Here is a 13,831-nt window from a genome sequence, read left to right as displayed (position 1 = left end):
CACATTCCTCATATGCGTCAAAATGACAGCGACACCTTTTGTATCGTATTGTGGTCGTCCAGCACGTCCAATCATTTGTAACAAAGTACTCTCTGGATATTCCATCATATTACCAAGGTGATAATACTAATGATTTACAATTGTTTACAAATTAGTATGCCTGTTTGTATGTGTAAGCGCAAAGCCATTTAGAAAATTACCTCAGTTGACTTGATGACCACAAGGCGTGCGGGCAAATTGACACCCATTGCCAAAGTGTTGGTGCAGAGCAAAACCATTAAGTTACCCTGACGGAAGCTCTCCTCAACTTTGTTACGATCACTAAAACTCATGCCGGCATGATGGTAAGCGATGCCATGTGCAATCAATTTGTGCAGTTTATTGTCGTGCAAGCTAAAAGCAGAAAAGACAGAAAACAAAAGAAAAGTGTAAGAAACAATTACAATACAAGTGTTTGTTTATGTAGTACACACACACATTCTGGCTATTAGACACTTTACTGTATCTTTTTTTTAGTAAAACACGTTGGAGATATAATACACAGGGTTAACAATTTCATTTCTCTAACATAAAAGAGTATAACGAGATCTTTATTTTGATTTGGATCGATCGGTTAAAACGGCAGTTATGTATATGCTGCAGTAGTTTGATTCAAAAAATGTATTTGAATATTGTGGCTTTGTCTTGGACAGTAAACTATGACAAAATTTCGTGAAGAAAAGTTTTCCACATAAGAGCTTGCTTTTGGCCCGGACAGATTATTTTGCATTTATATAAGTATATGATACAATAGCCCAATATCGCCGCGATTCCGACAAATGAGATTCTTGGCGCACTTAATATACCGTGTTTGGGGTATAAAACATGGGCTTCTTTAAAATATCTTTAACTAAGTCCCAAAGTATTGTGAAATATGCTTGCTTAGGCAAATACTTACTCTTGTGCGAGTTGTGTAAGGTTTGTCTTCTGTTGATCACTGAGTGCGAAATATGAGGTAATGTTTTTCTCTAAAACTGTTGCCGCCATTTCAGCAGATTTTCGACTATTGCAAAAAATCTGAAATAGTAAAATTAATAAATAAAATCACTTGAAAACACACAGTTTCTATAACACAGAAGAGCTAGTTAATGTAAGTGTACAATGCATATACATATGTACATATACAATATATTTTGGGAAATCTATCAATACAAAATTACTATTCAATAAAAACATAATGAGGAATATTTCAGTTTACATAAATTACAAACTTAATTTGTCTACGTATCTTACCAAAATATAAGTATTAAAAACAAACGAATATTAATTCACTTACCAAAGTAGCTTTACACTCGGAATATTTGCGCAATATATCCATTAACTTATAATTGAGACTCATATCAAATTTAAAACCACGTAAACTCCAATTAAAGCCCAGCACATGTTTCTCCAATGGGACAGGGCGATCTGCATCTGAGTAACTATATTAGATCGGGAGTATAGCATTAATAATAAAAAATGTAATATTTCAGAAAGTTAAAATCAAATTCCTTACACCAACTCGGCGACATTTCCTTGTTTAATCTTGTTGCCGCTGTTATTACAGTTTCTGTTGTCAACAATGCCTGTAATCCAGCAAGTTATGTCATGTACATTTGGTATAGTGGCTGAAGCAACAACAAAACGCAACGGTTTATTCAAAACATCACGTGCAATAGTATGCATACGCGATACTATAGCCTCTAACACTGGGCCACGCACATCTTCGTTTAACAAATGCACTTCGTCTATGAGAAAAAGCTGTATAGAGCTGATAACATCACGACAATCACGCCAATGACGTGTTAACGAATCCCATTTTTCTGGTGTAGTGATAATCACTTGAGCACTGCGTAAACGTGCCAGTTCATCCAAATCACTATCGCCTGTTATGAGTACACAGTCTATGTCTAACTTTTCAAAACGCGACTTCCAATCATTAAATCGTTCAGCACAAAGTGCCTTAATTGGTGCCACATACACCGCTTTGATTGGTATTACTCTAGTGGAATGCTCCTGAGCGCTGTTGGTGCCATGTAGATAATCGAGCAACATACGCACGATGGCTAACTCAAAGGCTACAGTCTTGCCAGAACCAGTGGGTGCGCTAAGTACCACCGACGTGTTGGTGTGTAGCAACACATTTAAAAGGGACGATTGTACCGCATTGAAACTTTTGTAATGCTCGAATATTCGACCGAATGGCGGTGCTGCGTGAAAGATATATTAAGTAAACCGTTGTTAGAATAAAAGTGTGCAATTTTTTTGAAAAGGATACGAATATCTGCAGAATTTTTAATTTCCATCCTAATTAATTGACTGCACACAAAGAAATGAACGGAAACGTCAAAAAAGTAGCGGTAAACTAAGCGCGGAAATTTAATGAAGGACTTGGCAGCACTGTTAACGATTTTCTTTGCTTGTGGAAATGGGCTGAAGCATAGGGAGCAGATGGTGATAATGAAACTCATATTTTGCACAACAATGCTTGCAAAAACAGTTAGTCTACCTAAGGGCGAATATCAAATAAGAATTACATATACGCACCTTCATATATACATATGTTTTATCGGTTCTAGCAATACGAACCGATAAGTATATGTATACTTGTCCTATGTGGGTAAATGTATTTAAACAATCACAATTTAGCAACAATTAATAAATTTATTATAAATTTTCAAGTACTACATAAGCATTCGATCGCAATTATTAATCCTAAAAGGAAATAGATGTAAATAATGCATTTTCATTTCAAATCCGTAACTAACACCGGGCAAACATAAAAATCAATTATTTAAACAGTTGAACGTTTGGGTTTTAATTACAAATACAAAAAGTTGTAATAAATGTGAGGATTAATAACTATTTTGTACTGCACTGGAGCACCGATACTGGGCAGCGGCATATCGTCGTTTTGCTTTGGTGCGTACTTGTCGGGTAAAATTATTAATACAAAAATGTTTAAATAAACTAACGTATTTAAGGTAATATAGCTATATAGTAATAAACTTGTAAATTAGTAAGTTGAGCGAGACGACTCCAATTGAGCTAATAAAGTAAAGCTAAACATTCAGCCTTCTCCTGTAGATTCTACTTGTTTAAGGTGTGCGAGAGTGCTCCAATCTTTCATGCTCTGCACTGGGTAATGGTGCTTCGGCACTCGATTTGGACGTATTGCTGTTGTCATCATCAGCCAGTATATTGCCAGCAGTTCCTCCATGTTCTTCCCCGCCTACAACACCACCGTCACTTTCAATTTCACGTTCAGCTTCATTTTCATTTAACATCTCAGTCAATACTTCGACTAAATTACGCGCCTCCTCCAACATTTGACGAGATGTATCCAATTCTGCCTCTAAGCCCTCAATTCGTTCATGCAAATGTTGATTTTCTTTGAGTGTCTCTTCTAAAGCTTCACGCCGTTTCTCTGCTAAATGTTCCCAATATAGCTCACCGGGGTTCTCTTCGCTAGTAAGGTCTTCACCTGTTATTGTAGTTTTTTCTGCACCGCTGACATTTTTTTGTGGGCTAGTCTGAGTTTCCGAAGCACGCGTCTCAACCTTTTTGCGTTTTGGTAAATCTGTGGAAGCCAAAGTGGCCTCAGTAGCGCTGTGAATGTAATAAATTTGTGTAATAAATTAGTATCTATAATTCAATTCCTTATAAAAACACTAATTATGTCTAATATACCACTAAGGTTAGGAATTAGTAGAAGAAACACGCAACTTACGCTTTGAGGCGGCTCAGTTTGTCAATTTGTGGACGCCCAGCCAAGTTTTCTTTGTCACTGGCGATTCCACCTGGCTGCAGCACCTTAAAGGTCTTGCGCTGATTCTTTAAATTCTCCTAGTCAACATCAAAAGCAAGCGGATGAAGTGTAATGCAGTTAGCGATGTTTATATACATATATATAGGTCCCATGCCATAAAAACAAAATGCACCAAACAAATGTAAATAAAAAAAAAGACATATTAGTATAAATGAAAAAATGTGGTGGAAAGTAAAATGGCTGTGAAATAAAGACGAAACATTATGAAAATTCAGTAATGCGTTAGTAGGCCTTTCAATTAATCGGCGTGGCTTCGCTTTATGTACATTTTAAGTATTTAGAAGTTACTTACCTGTTGTTCGGCTGCGGATTCAATTTGAATGAAGATCTTTTTCGTGGAGACATTAGACATTTTATCGATTAGTAATTAATACAATTTAAACAAATTTATTTAAACGCGCGTAAAAGACGCCGTTGTGTTGCTCTAAAATGAAATTGTTTTTAAAATATGGTGGTTGAACGAAATTCCTCTACTACTCTTCTGTTGCAAATGTCAAATAAAAGCGCCAAATAAGTAGACAACAGAAGTTAGTTGCACTTACACACAAGGTTGCATAATAAAGTCTTGAAAAAAATCAGAAAATAATTTTTGATTTTTATTGATGTTTATAGAAAGAATAATGAATCCAAAACTAATAAATTTGAAAGCTTCTTATAGTGAAGAAATATATTAAAACACATGGTGGGTTGACCTTGCACAAGTTAACATCAACGACGTATTTCTTTGCAAATAGTTGCACTAATATTAATTTTATTCTAACTAATATTGAAATTGGTATCAGCAAAGTATAGTAAGAATTTTATAAGTATGTTTCTGATATTGCCTTTAATTTTATTACATCATTCCATTTTTGAAGCCGTTGTTCAACCATTTAGCGGCGCATGAGTTCTTTTCGTTGAACTCCAAATGCAACCTTGTGAGCTCATTTCAAAATGGCTATTGTGTGTGTAAGTAAAAACCGTCGTTAAACGAGAACGAAACGTTCTGTGCAAATTAAAATTGTAAATATTACATACGGAATTAAATGTAGCTAATTAGAAATTTGTGCAATCAAAAACGTTTTAGCTCTTCCTCAAGGAGATCAAGTTTGGAAAAGGTTATACTAACGTCAATTTAGTAATTCGGAGCCTATTTAACGCATGTAATAGAAGCAACTAGCTGAGGGTGTGTATGTCCGTCCGTGGGACTAGGCTGGCGCAGCAGCAGATCGCTGCTTGTGACAGCTGCTGTCAGCGCGTGTCGTAGTCGTCGCTGCTCACGTTTGTTAATGAGTTATTCTCAGCCATGCAATTAGATTTTTAGACGCTGAATTTGAAAAAGTCAACTGTGAGAAAACTAAGTTTAGTTGTAAATTGTTGTTGCAAACAGGTGGAGTTTTTTTGACAATCCTAAATTTCAGTTAAATTCGATATATTTTAATGGAACCGTTTGGACACTTAAATTCGAATACAAATAATAATTTCACAAACGTTAACAATATACCAATTGGCGGAGGTAAAATAGAAGCCCCTACACAAACACAAAGAGGACTTTGTGAGCACGACGCAATACATCCACGACTTCTAAAAAAACATCAAAACGAGGGAGTGAAATGTTTGAGCTGTGGACAAGTTTTTGAATCAACTTCTGAAATTTTTGAACATTACGCAAACGTTGCACATAATAATTGCATAGGAAAGTGCTTTTATTGCGGTGGTAAAGTTCATCAATATCAATATTATAAGGATATTCACACATATCATAGTTGTACCCGTTCGATTGGGAATATAGACAAATAATAATTTTAAGGTACGAAATATGGATTCGGAAAATGTTGATACCTACTTTATCGCCGAACGTTTGGAAAGTGGCAGTGGAGATTCGGGCGAATCAGAATGCTCTGATAATGGTGGTGGCATCGATGATGATTCTAGTAGTTTGAGTTCGCGCACCACTGGTGGCAATGGTTATGGCAAACGTTGGTCTCGAGCTGAGGATAATCTTTTAAAAGGGTTGGTGGGACAATATGGCGATCAGTGGGAGTTGATTGCGCCACAGTTTAAAGATCGTACCGAACAGCAAGTACAACAGCGTTGGGCTAAGGTATTAAATCCAGAATTAATCAAGGGTCCTTGGACAAAAGAAGAGGATGAAAAAGTTGTTGAACTAGTACGACGATTCGGTCCAAAAAAATGGACATTGATTTCGCGATACTTAAATGGTCGTATTGGTAAACAATGCCGTGAACGTTGGCATAATCATCTCAATCCTAATATTAAGAAAACTGCATGGACGGAAGAGGAGGATCGTATAATCTTTAATGCTCATATGGAATGGGGCAATCAGTGGGCGAAAATAGCTAAGCTACTACCAGGACGTACAGATAATGCCATAAAGAACCACTGGAACTCCACCATGAGACGCAAATATGATCCACATCGCTTAAGAGTTCTAGGACGACTGTGTCCCGATTTACAAGATTCTCGATCAAATCTAAAAGCTCTGATAAAAGCGAGTGCCGGTGCATCTACACAAACCCAAGTACAAGCGCAAGCACCTGCTCCAACGCTGTCCTTGTCGGCACAAATATTACAGCGCCCTCAAATGCGACAGCAAAACGAACAGAGTCACGAGCAGCCGAGTACATCGGCCGTCGCGGCAATAAAATTATCAGCACAGCAACAAGCCGCTAAGCCACCACCAACACGCCCGCCACCAAATATATTGAAGCGTGCGCGTCCGCAAACAGAGCAACAACAACCTTACTTAGAAATGTGCACAACAAATACAATTTCAACAGTTGGCTTCGATAATATGGGTGTAATTTCCAGTCAGTGGTTAAAGTCGGAAGCGAAATTGCCAGAGTCACCGGTTATGACACCCATAAAACCCTTACCATTTTCACCATCACAATTTCTCAATTCACCATGTCTACCATCGTTTGAAGACATAAGCTTACGTGCCAGCACGCCTGTACACAAAGGTAGTGGGCGACCCGGAGTAGAAATCAAAAAGGAGTTGGAAAGTTCGTCAATTGAAACGCCACAAAAAAGTAAGTTTTAATAAAAAAAAATTTAAATAAACAATTCAATGAAATTCACACTATGTTTTACAGGTATTTTAGGTCCACGTACGCCAACACCTTTCAAGGATGCTCTAGCCGCGTTAGGGAAGAAGCGACGTTACATTCCACCAAGTCCTTCCTCCTTAGTCGAGGATTTGGCAGAAATAATTCATGAAGAACAAGTGAATGACTCAAATAATATGATTATTAAAAAAGAGAATATCTCATCGGATGCAGACTTGACTAATGACGGATCTAGAAGTACCGTTGGCGGTGGTGGTTCCACAACACAACCAACAAAGAAGGCACGAAAGTCATTGATCACCAGCTGGGGTGAAAATGTTATGCCCAGCATGGGTGTCAAACATGAAAAGAAACCATTACCTTACGAAACTGAGACTCCGAGTAAATTTCTTACATCCAACGAGTCAATTGCTTTCTCACCGACAACTATAATTATGAAAGATACCTTATGCAGTGAGGCTGACCTACTACTTGAAACCAATGAAGAAGCCAAAAAAGAAAACAGTCCACAACAGCGACAACGACAACAACAACAGAGTCAAAATGTATTGTCGATATTGCCGCCGCGTGAACGCAATGGACAACAATATTTGGATCCCAAATGGGAGCGATTAGCATGCGGTCAAACCAAGGATCAACAATTCATGGTGCAACAAGCGCATGCGTGCTTAAAGAATCTGTCGCTAATGCCACGCTCGCTGAACTTTGAGAAGCAAAAATGACGTGAACACAAAGCGAAAACTCTTCGAGGCAATTTACTAAACATAATTGTTGATTAAATAGGCTTAGGCTTAAGAAAATACCATGCATGCACATACATGTATACACACATACTTTATTGTGAGTACACACAGATATTTACGAGATTTGGTTATTTTTTATAAATTATTGTTTCTACGCTACGATTGTTATCGTGTTAATTATTATTATTTTTGTACAATATACACACTTAAAATACACGCATATAAGGTTTGCGGTTGGTGGCATGCTTATGCCATTTCCATACATTTTTATTTATTACAAAAGGCTATATTTTTTGTAAAAAGGAATTTGCAGCCGTTGCACAGCGATAGCAAATAGAAATTAAGTCCAAAGAAGTTTGAGAAATTTATCAGTACTCGATGCATGTCTTATAAAATGGTGTTTGCATGTATTTTTACATGTGTATGTATATACACATATGCGTCAGCCATTTACACATCATGTATCTATGTGTAAATTATATGTATAAATAGGCTGGTAAGCGAAATAATAAATCATTATTTAAGTTTGTAAATGATGAAATATTTTTATTTTATATATAAAGTAAGAAAAAAAGTTATAAATTAGCAGTAAAAACCCGGTGCACTCCTATCATGTAATCCAAGAACTTAAATTATTAACAATACATAAACGAATATTGTACCTACTCAAAACGAGAACACAAAGCGTATCTAAACTTTTTTATCAAATAAATGTAAGATTTAAGGAGATAAAATCCAAATGTGTAGTGTTTTTTAATTCTGAAAATATGGAAAGGCAGGCAAATCAAGAATTTGATCGAATTTATGGATGTACGAATCTGCACGATTTAATTACATACATATAGCAGCTCGGCATGTGTGTGCATGTGTATTATACAAGCGTTAAAAAGATTTCGCAACGAACTTCCGTGTACGCTGAATCGGTTGATATTTTTTATTTCAAACACTAGTATAAGCGAAGTACATATCGTCACCTGAAACGCAAAATAACATATCATCAAAAAATTCCAAATTGAGTGTGTTATTGATTACACTTCACTACTTCAAATTACATACATAACATTACATATGTTTAACATTTTCAGGTTCTGTGCTCAGATATAAACCAGTTTTAGCCAATATTAAATTTTTTTTCACTCATGTTCCTTTTTATTTCGTGTTTCATTCATGCCACTGTAAATTTCCGAAAATGTTGTTACGTTATTTTGCATTTCAGGTGACGATATATACATTCCTATCATAATCAAACATTCGTTGGACTAAAAATTTAATTTACTCTTTCAAAGCAGTCTTTGTAGTTAATGTGAAAATAAAACTTACTTTTTCAATTATTTCTTATATTTATATATACATACTTATGTGTATACTTAATTACATATGTATATAAAAAATTATCATAAAGCTGTTAATTGTTCTCAGAAGATACCCCTCGGTGTTTCTTGTCTCTAATGCCCTCAGAATGTGTGGCCAGTACGCCGAGATGAAAGCGTTTTTCACATCAGGCGTAACAACTGCGCAGTATTTTTTATCTCCATGCATCCACCTGGTGCCCTCTATGGCCTTGGCCGCAATACCCGTCACTTTTCCAACTGCGTCTAAAGTAGACCGATGTCTTCTGAATCCAAATTGGTCAGATAACCCAAGAGACTCTTCTTCTAGGTGTCGTTCTAGGCGTGTGCAAATCAGTCTTTCCAGTATTTTGGCCATCATCAATCATGCAGAGTGGGCGATACGCACTCGGCTCTCCCGTCGGTTTGTTTGGATTTTGAAGAAGAACCAGTTGCTGTTTCTTCCAAACTTTCGGGAAAACTCCTTCATTTAAACATCGTGTGTTCGGCAAAAACCCTCTTGCTATGGTTGATGGCAATTTTCAATGCCTTGTTCGGGATGCCATCAAGTCCTGGTGCCTTTGCGTTGCCAAATCTCTCCGCCACTTCCATTACCTCCTTCTCGTCGACAATTGGGATTCTTACGTTGGGAAAAGCGTTTTTCTCACCTTTTCTTTCGGACAAGTTGGTGTTTAACTTTTACCCCCTCTGATTTTCGCCATCACTATTTTATTCGCATCATCCCACGAATTCTCGTCCACCTTTTCACATAGTTCTTTAAAGCTCGAGGACTTACTTCTTTTGATGGCCTTCTTGTATTCCTTAGGTTTTTTTTTAACTTTCTCGCAGTTTTGAATGGTGCGGGTACTTTGGCAGAGGCGTCTCGCTTTATGGCATTCGCTTCTTAATGTGCTGATCTCCTCGTATGCGGGCCTTTGGGTTATGTTGTGCATTTTTCTACACATAGCAACATCACAAGCTTTACTTACATATGTGCTTCACCAATTTTTCAGCATGTCGGTCAACGTTGATCGCAACATCTAGGTTTGAACATTTTTCCATCCAACGTTTCCACCTTCCATCCTTTTTTCGGAAATTTTTTTACGCTGGATCATATTTGTATTTGCTTGCGGATTTCCAGCAATATGGCCAAGTGATCGCTATGTGTGTAAAAGTCGCACACTTTCCAAATCGCAGATCGAACCAGCGTGCTGCTGGCGAATGTAATATCTATTATCGATCCGCGTCCATTCTTTTCAAAAGTATTTCTACCGCCGGTATTGAGTAACACGGCTTTGAGTAGAGAATTACTTTAAGTAGAGAATTACTGCCTGTTTGTGTAGCTACTACCTCATTGAATTGCTCTTGCGTTGAAATCGCCTGCTTACGCGTTTGGCGTAGTAGTAAGGGCGTCCCGGACTAGTTCATCGAAAATTCTTTTGTGATCTCCTTGCAACACACTCGGGGGAATGTAGCAGCTGTAGTAATAAATGCCACCTATTTTCGCTCGCGTATAGTAAGGTCTACCCAAGGGCGGCTTATCTTGGAAGGCGTTGACCCCACAGGCCCATATGGCGGCTTTGCTTTCCTTGTCGGAGATCCATGTGCCAGCGTTTATGTTTTTATACTGTTCACACATTATCGTAGAATCTATCTTTTTCGAAGATTGTTTGCTTCAGCAGCTCCTGACCAGCTTCACAATGGTTTAGTTTCTCATTTTATCTTTTTACACGCCGCTTGATATAGAGGACACTTCCAACAGAGAACGTTTATAATAATAGAGAAGGTTCACACAGAGAACGTCTATAATAGAGAAGGTTCACGGCGCGGATATCGTAAAAATATTTTTGGCTAACTCGGTCGAGATGGAAGAGTTTCACCACTGCCTGCTCGGCAGGAGAAATTTTAACAGTTGCGCTTGAACAGAGCTGAGCATTGAATACAAATTATGCTCAGAACTATATATTGCTGTTACATACGTATGTTAGCTCTTTTGCTTATGTTTTTATATGTTTATATGTAGATATATATATATAGATATATATATAGACGTTCTCTGGTTCACGTTTCAAATATCGTAACTTTTCGAAGGGGTACTCGGCAGAGATTGAAGAGTCTCACCACAGACAAATTATAAGCGTGTTTCACCACGAAAATAGCAGAATTGAGCACAGAGAACATTCTCTGTTGATCATTTTCAGTGTTAAATGAGAAAAATAAGCATTTATAAATATGGATATTGGCAACGCGACACACGTAAACAAAACCCGCTGCCAGAGAAGTGCTATTATTGCGGTAGTAAAGTTCATCAATATCAACATTGTAAGGATATTCACACATATCATAGTTGTATCCGTTCGATTGAGAACATAGACAAATAATAGTTTTAAGGAATGAAATATGGATTCGGAAAATGTTGATACCTGCTTTATTGCCGAACGTTTGGAAAGTGGCAGTGAAGATTCGTGGGAAGCGGAATGCACTGATAATGGTGGTGGCATCGATGATGATTCTAGTAGTTTGAGTTCGCGCATCACTGGGGGTAATGGTTATGGCAAGCGTTGGTCTCGATCCGAGGATAATCTTTTAAAAGGGTTGGGGGAACAATATGGCGATCAGAGGGAGTTGATTGCGCCACAGTTTAAAGATCGTACCGAACAGCAAGTACAACAGCGTTGGACAAAAGAAGAGGATGAAAAAGTTGTTGAACTCGTACGACGATTCGGTCCAAAAAAATGGTCATTAATTTCGCGTTATTTAAATGATCGTATTGGTAAACAATGCCGTGAACGTTGGTATAATCATCTCAATCCCAATATTAAGAAAACTGCATGGACGGAAGAGGAGGATCGTATAATTTTTAATGCTCATATGGAATGGGGCAATCAGTGGACGAAAATAGCTAAGCTACTGCCAGGACGTACTGATCATGCCGTAAAGAATCACTGGAACTCCACCATGAGACGCAAATACGATCGCTTAAGAGTTCTAGGACGACTGTGTCCTGATTTACAAGATTCACGCTCAAATCTAAAAGCTCTGATAAAAGCGAGTGTCAGTGCGTCTACACAACCGCAAGCGGCTAAACCACCACCTACACGCCCGCCACCAAATATATTGAAGCGTGCGCGTCCTCAAACAGAACAACAATTACAATACTTAGAAATGTGCACAACCAATACAATTTCAACAAGTGGCTTCGATAATATGGGTGTAATTTCCAGTCAGTGGTTAAAATCGGAAGCGAAATTGCCAGAATCACCGGTTATGACACACATAAAACCCTTACCATTTTCAGAATCACAATTTCTCAATTCACCATGTCTACCATCGTTTGAAAACAAAACCTTACATGCCAGCACGCCGGTACACAAAGGTAGTGGTCGACCCGGAGTAGAAAACAAAACGGAGTTGGAAAGTTCATCAATTGAAACGCCGCAAAAAAGTAAGTTTTATTTAAAAATTTTTAAAATAAACAATTCAATGAAATTCACACTATGTTTTACAGGTATTTTAGGTCCACGTACGCCAACACCTTTCAAGGAAGCTGTAGCTGCGGCCGATGTACTTGTTCATGACTCAGATAATATGATTATTAAAAAGGAGAATATCTCATCGGATGCGGACTTGACTAATGACAGGTCTAGAAGTACCGTTGGGGGTGGTGGTTCCACAACACAACCAACAAAGAAGGCACGCAAGTCATTGATCACCAGCTGGAGTGAAAATGTTATGCCCAGCATGGATGTCAAACATGAAAAGAAACCATTACCTTACGAAACTGAGACTCCGCGTAAATTTCTTACATCCAACGAGTCAATTGCTCTCTCACCGACAACTATAATTATGAAAGATACCTTATGCAGTGAGGCTGACCTACTACTTGAAACCAATGAAGAAGCCAAAAAAGAAAATAGTCCACAACAGCGACAACGACAACAACAACAGAGTCAAAATGTATTGTCGATATTGCCGCCGCGTGAACGCAATCGACAACAATATTTGGATCCCAAATGGGAGCGATTAGCATGCGGTCAAACCAAGGATCAACAATTCATGGTGCAACAAGCGCACGCGTGCTTAAAGAATCTATCGCTAATGGCGCGCTCTCTGAACTTTCAGAAGCAAAAATGACGTGAACACAAACGAAAACTCTTCGAGGCAATTTACTAAACATAATTGTTGATTAAATACGTTTAGGCTTAAGAAAATACCATACATGCATGCACAAACATGTGTACACACATTCTTTAATATTTACGAGATTTGCTTATTTTTTAATTTATTGTTTCTACGCTACGATTGTTATCGTGTTAATTATTATTATTTTTGTACAATATACTTATATACATAAAGTACACGCACATAAGGTTTGCGGTTGGTGGCATGCTTATGCCATTTTAATACCTTTTATTTATTACAAAAGGGTATATTTTTTGGTAAAAGTCTATAGAAATTAAGTCCAAAGAAGTTTGAAAAATTTATCAGTACTCGATGCATGTCTTATAAAATGGTGTTTGCATGTATTTTTACATATGTATGTATATATACACTTATGCGTCAGCCATTTACACATCATGTATCTATGTGTAAGTTATATATTATATATAAATAGGCTGGTAAGCGAAATAATAAACCATTATTTAAGTTTGTAAATGATGAAATATTTTTATTTTATATATAAAGTAAGAAAAAAAGTTATAAATTAGCAGTAAGAACACGGTGCACTCCTATCATGTAATCCAAGAACTTAAATTATTAACAATACATAAACGAATACTCGTATTGTACCACTCAAAATGAGAACACAAAGCGTATCTAAACTTTTTTATCAAATAAATATAA

The 13,831-nt window shown here is 37.3% G+C and overlaps 3 protein-coding genes across 6 annotated transcripts in view; 1 reads left to right on the top strand and 2 right to left on the bottom strand.

Annotated features, from left to right (window-relative positions):
- The window catches only part of LOC105225014 (probable ATP-dependent DNA helicase HFM1), a 39,883-nt gene extending 37,324 nt beyond the window's left edge, over positions 1-2,559 (bottom strand). Inside the window, exons 1-5 of the mRNA XM_049454509.1 lie at positions 1,535-2,559; positions 1,316-1,460; positions 938-1,056; positions 201-393; positions 1-126 (exon numbers count right to left, since the gene is read on the bottom strand). Coding sequence (XP_049310466.1) covers positions 1-126; positions 201-393; positions 938-1,056; positions 1,316-1,460; positions 1,535-2,073 — 1,122 coding nt within the window. The 5' untranslated portion in view covers positions 2,074-2,559. The remainder of the gene's footprint in view (positions 127-200; positions 394-937; positions 1,057-1,315; positions 1,461-1,534) is intronic.
- Positions 2,560-2,662: 103 nt separating this feature from the next.
- On the bottom strand, positions 2,663-4,346 carry LOC105224984 (geminin). Of its 2 annotated transcripts, XM_011203267.4 has the most exons (3): positions 4,140-4,344; positions 3,749-3,864; positions 2,663-3,627 (listed from the first exon to the last, which is right to left on the bottom strand). In XM_011203267.4, exons 1-3 carry the CDS (start codon positions 4,197-4,199, stop codon positions 3,117-3,119), a joined length of 687 nt encoding a protein of 228 aa, XP_011201569.1. In that variant the 5' UTR covers positions 4,200-4,344; the 3' UTR covers positions 2,663-3,116. The 2 variants fall into 2 exon arrangements, with proteins under 2 accessions (XP_011201569.1, XP_011201570.1); XM_011203268.4 differs by lacking the exon at positions 3,749-3,864 and having other exon boundaries at positions 4,140-4,346.
- Positions 4,347-4,778: 432 nt separating this feature from the next.
- Positions 4,779-13,765, top strand: LOC105224983 (myb protein). 3 transcript variants are annotated; one of them, XM_049454200.1, is made up of 3 exons: positions 4,783-4,944; positions 5,248-6,879; positions 6,943-8,377. In XM_049454200.1, exons 2-3 carry the CDS (start codon positions 5,646-5,648, stop codon positions 7,635-7,637), a joined length of 1,929 nt encoding a protein of 642 aa, XP_049310157.1. In that variant the 5' UTR covers positions 4,783-4,944; positions 5,248-5,645; the 3' UTR covers positions 7,638-8,377. The 3 variants fall into 3 exon arrangements, with proteins under 3 accessions (XP_049310158.1, XP_049310157.1, XP_019845343.3); XM_049454201.1 differs by lacking the exon at positions 6,943-8,377 and adding an exon at positions 12,495-13,765 and having other exon boundaries at positions 4,779-6,879; XM_019989784.3 differs by lacking the exons at positions 4,783-4,944; positions 5,248-6,879; positions 6,943-8,377 and adding exons at positions 11,218-12,431; positions 12,495-13,765.
- The last annotated feature ends 66 nt before the right edge of the window (positions 13,766-13,831 follow it).

The sequence above is a fragment of the Bactrocera dorsalis genome, chromosome 4 (assembly GCF_023373825.1).
Source record: "Bactrocera dorsalis isolate Fly_Bdor chromosome 4, ASM2337382v1, whole genome shotgun sequence".
Classification (NCBI taxonomy): Eukaryota; Metazoa; Arthropoda; class Insecta; order Diptera; family Tephritidae; genus Bactrocera; species Bactrocera dorsalis.
Note: the sequence above shows the minus strand (reverse complement) of the source record. Positions and strands in the feature narration are given on the sequence as shown.

Coding starts and splice junctions, on each gene's coding strand:
- LOC105224984 (XM_011203267.4), bottom strand. CDS start 4,199: ATGTCTAATGTCTCCACGAAAAAGATCTTCATTCAAATTGAATCCGCA. Junction 3,865..4,139: donor AATCCGCAGCCGAACAACAG/GTAAGTAACTTC, acceptor GATGTTGACTAG/GAGAATTTAAAGAATCAGCG. Junction 3,628..3,748: donor AAACTGAGCCGCCTCAAAGC/GTAAGTTGCGTG, acceptor TTACATTCACAG/CGCTACTGAGGCCACTTTGG.
- LOC105224983 (XM_049454200.1), top strand. CDS start 5,646: ATGGATTCGGAAAATGTTGATACCTACTTTATCGCCGAACGTTTGGAA. Junction 6,880..6,942: donor AATTGAAACGCCACAAAAAA/GTAAGTTTTAAT, acceptor TATGTTTTACAG/GTATTTTAGGTCCACGTACG.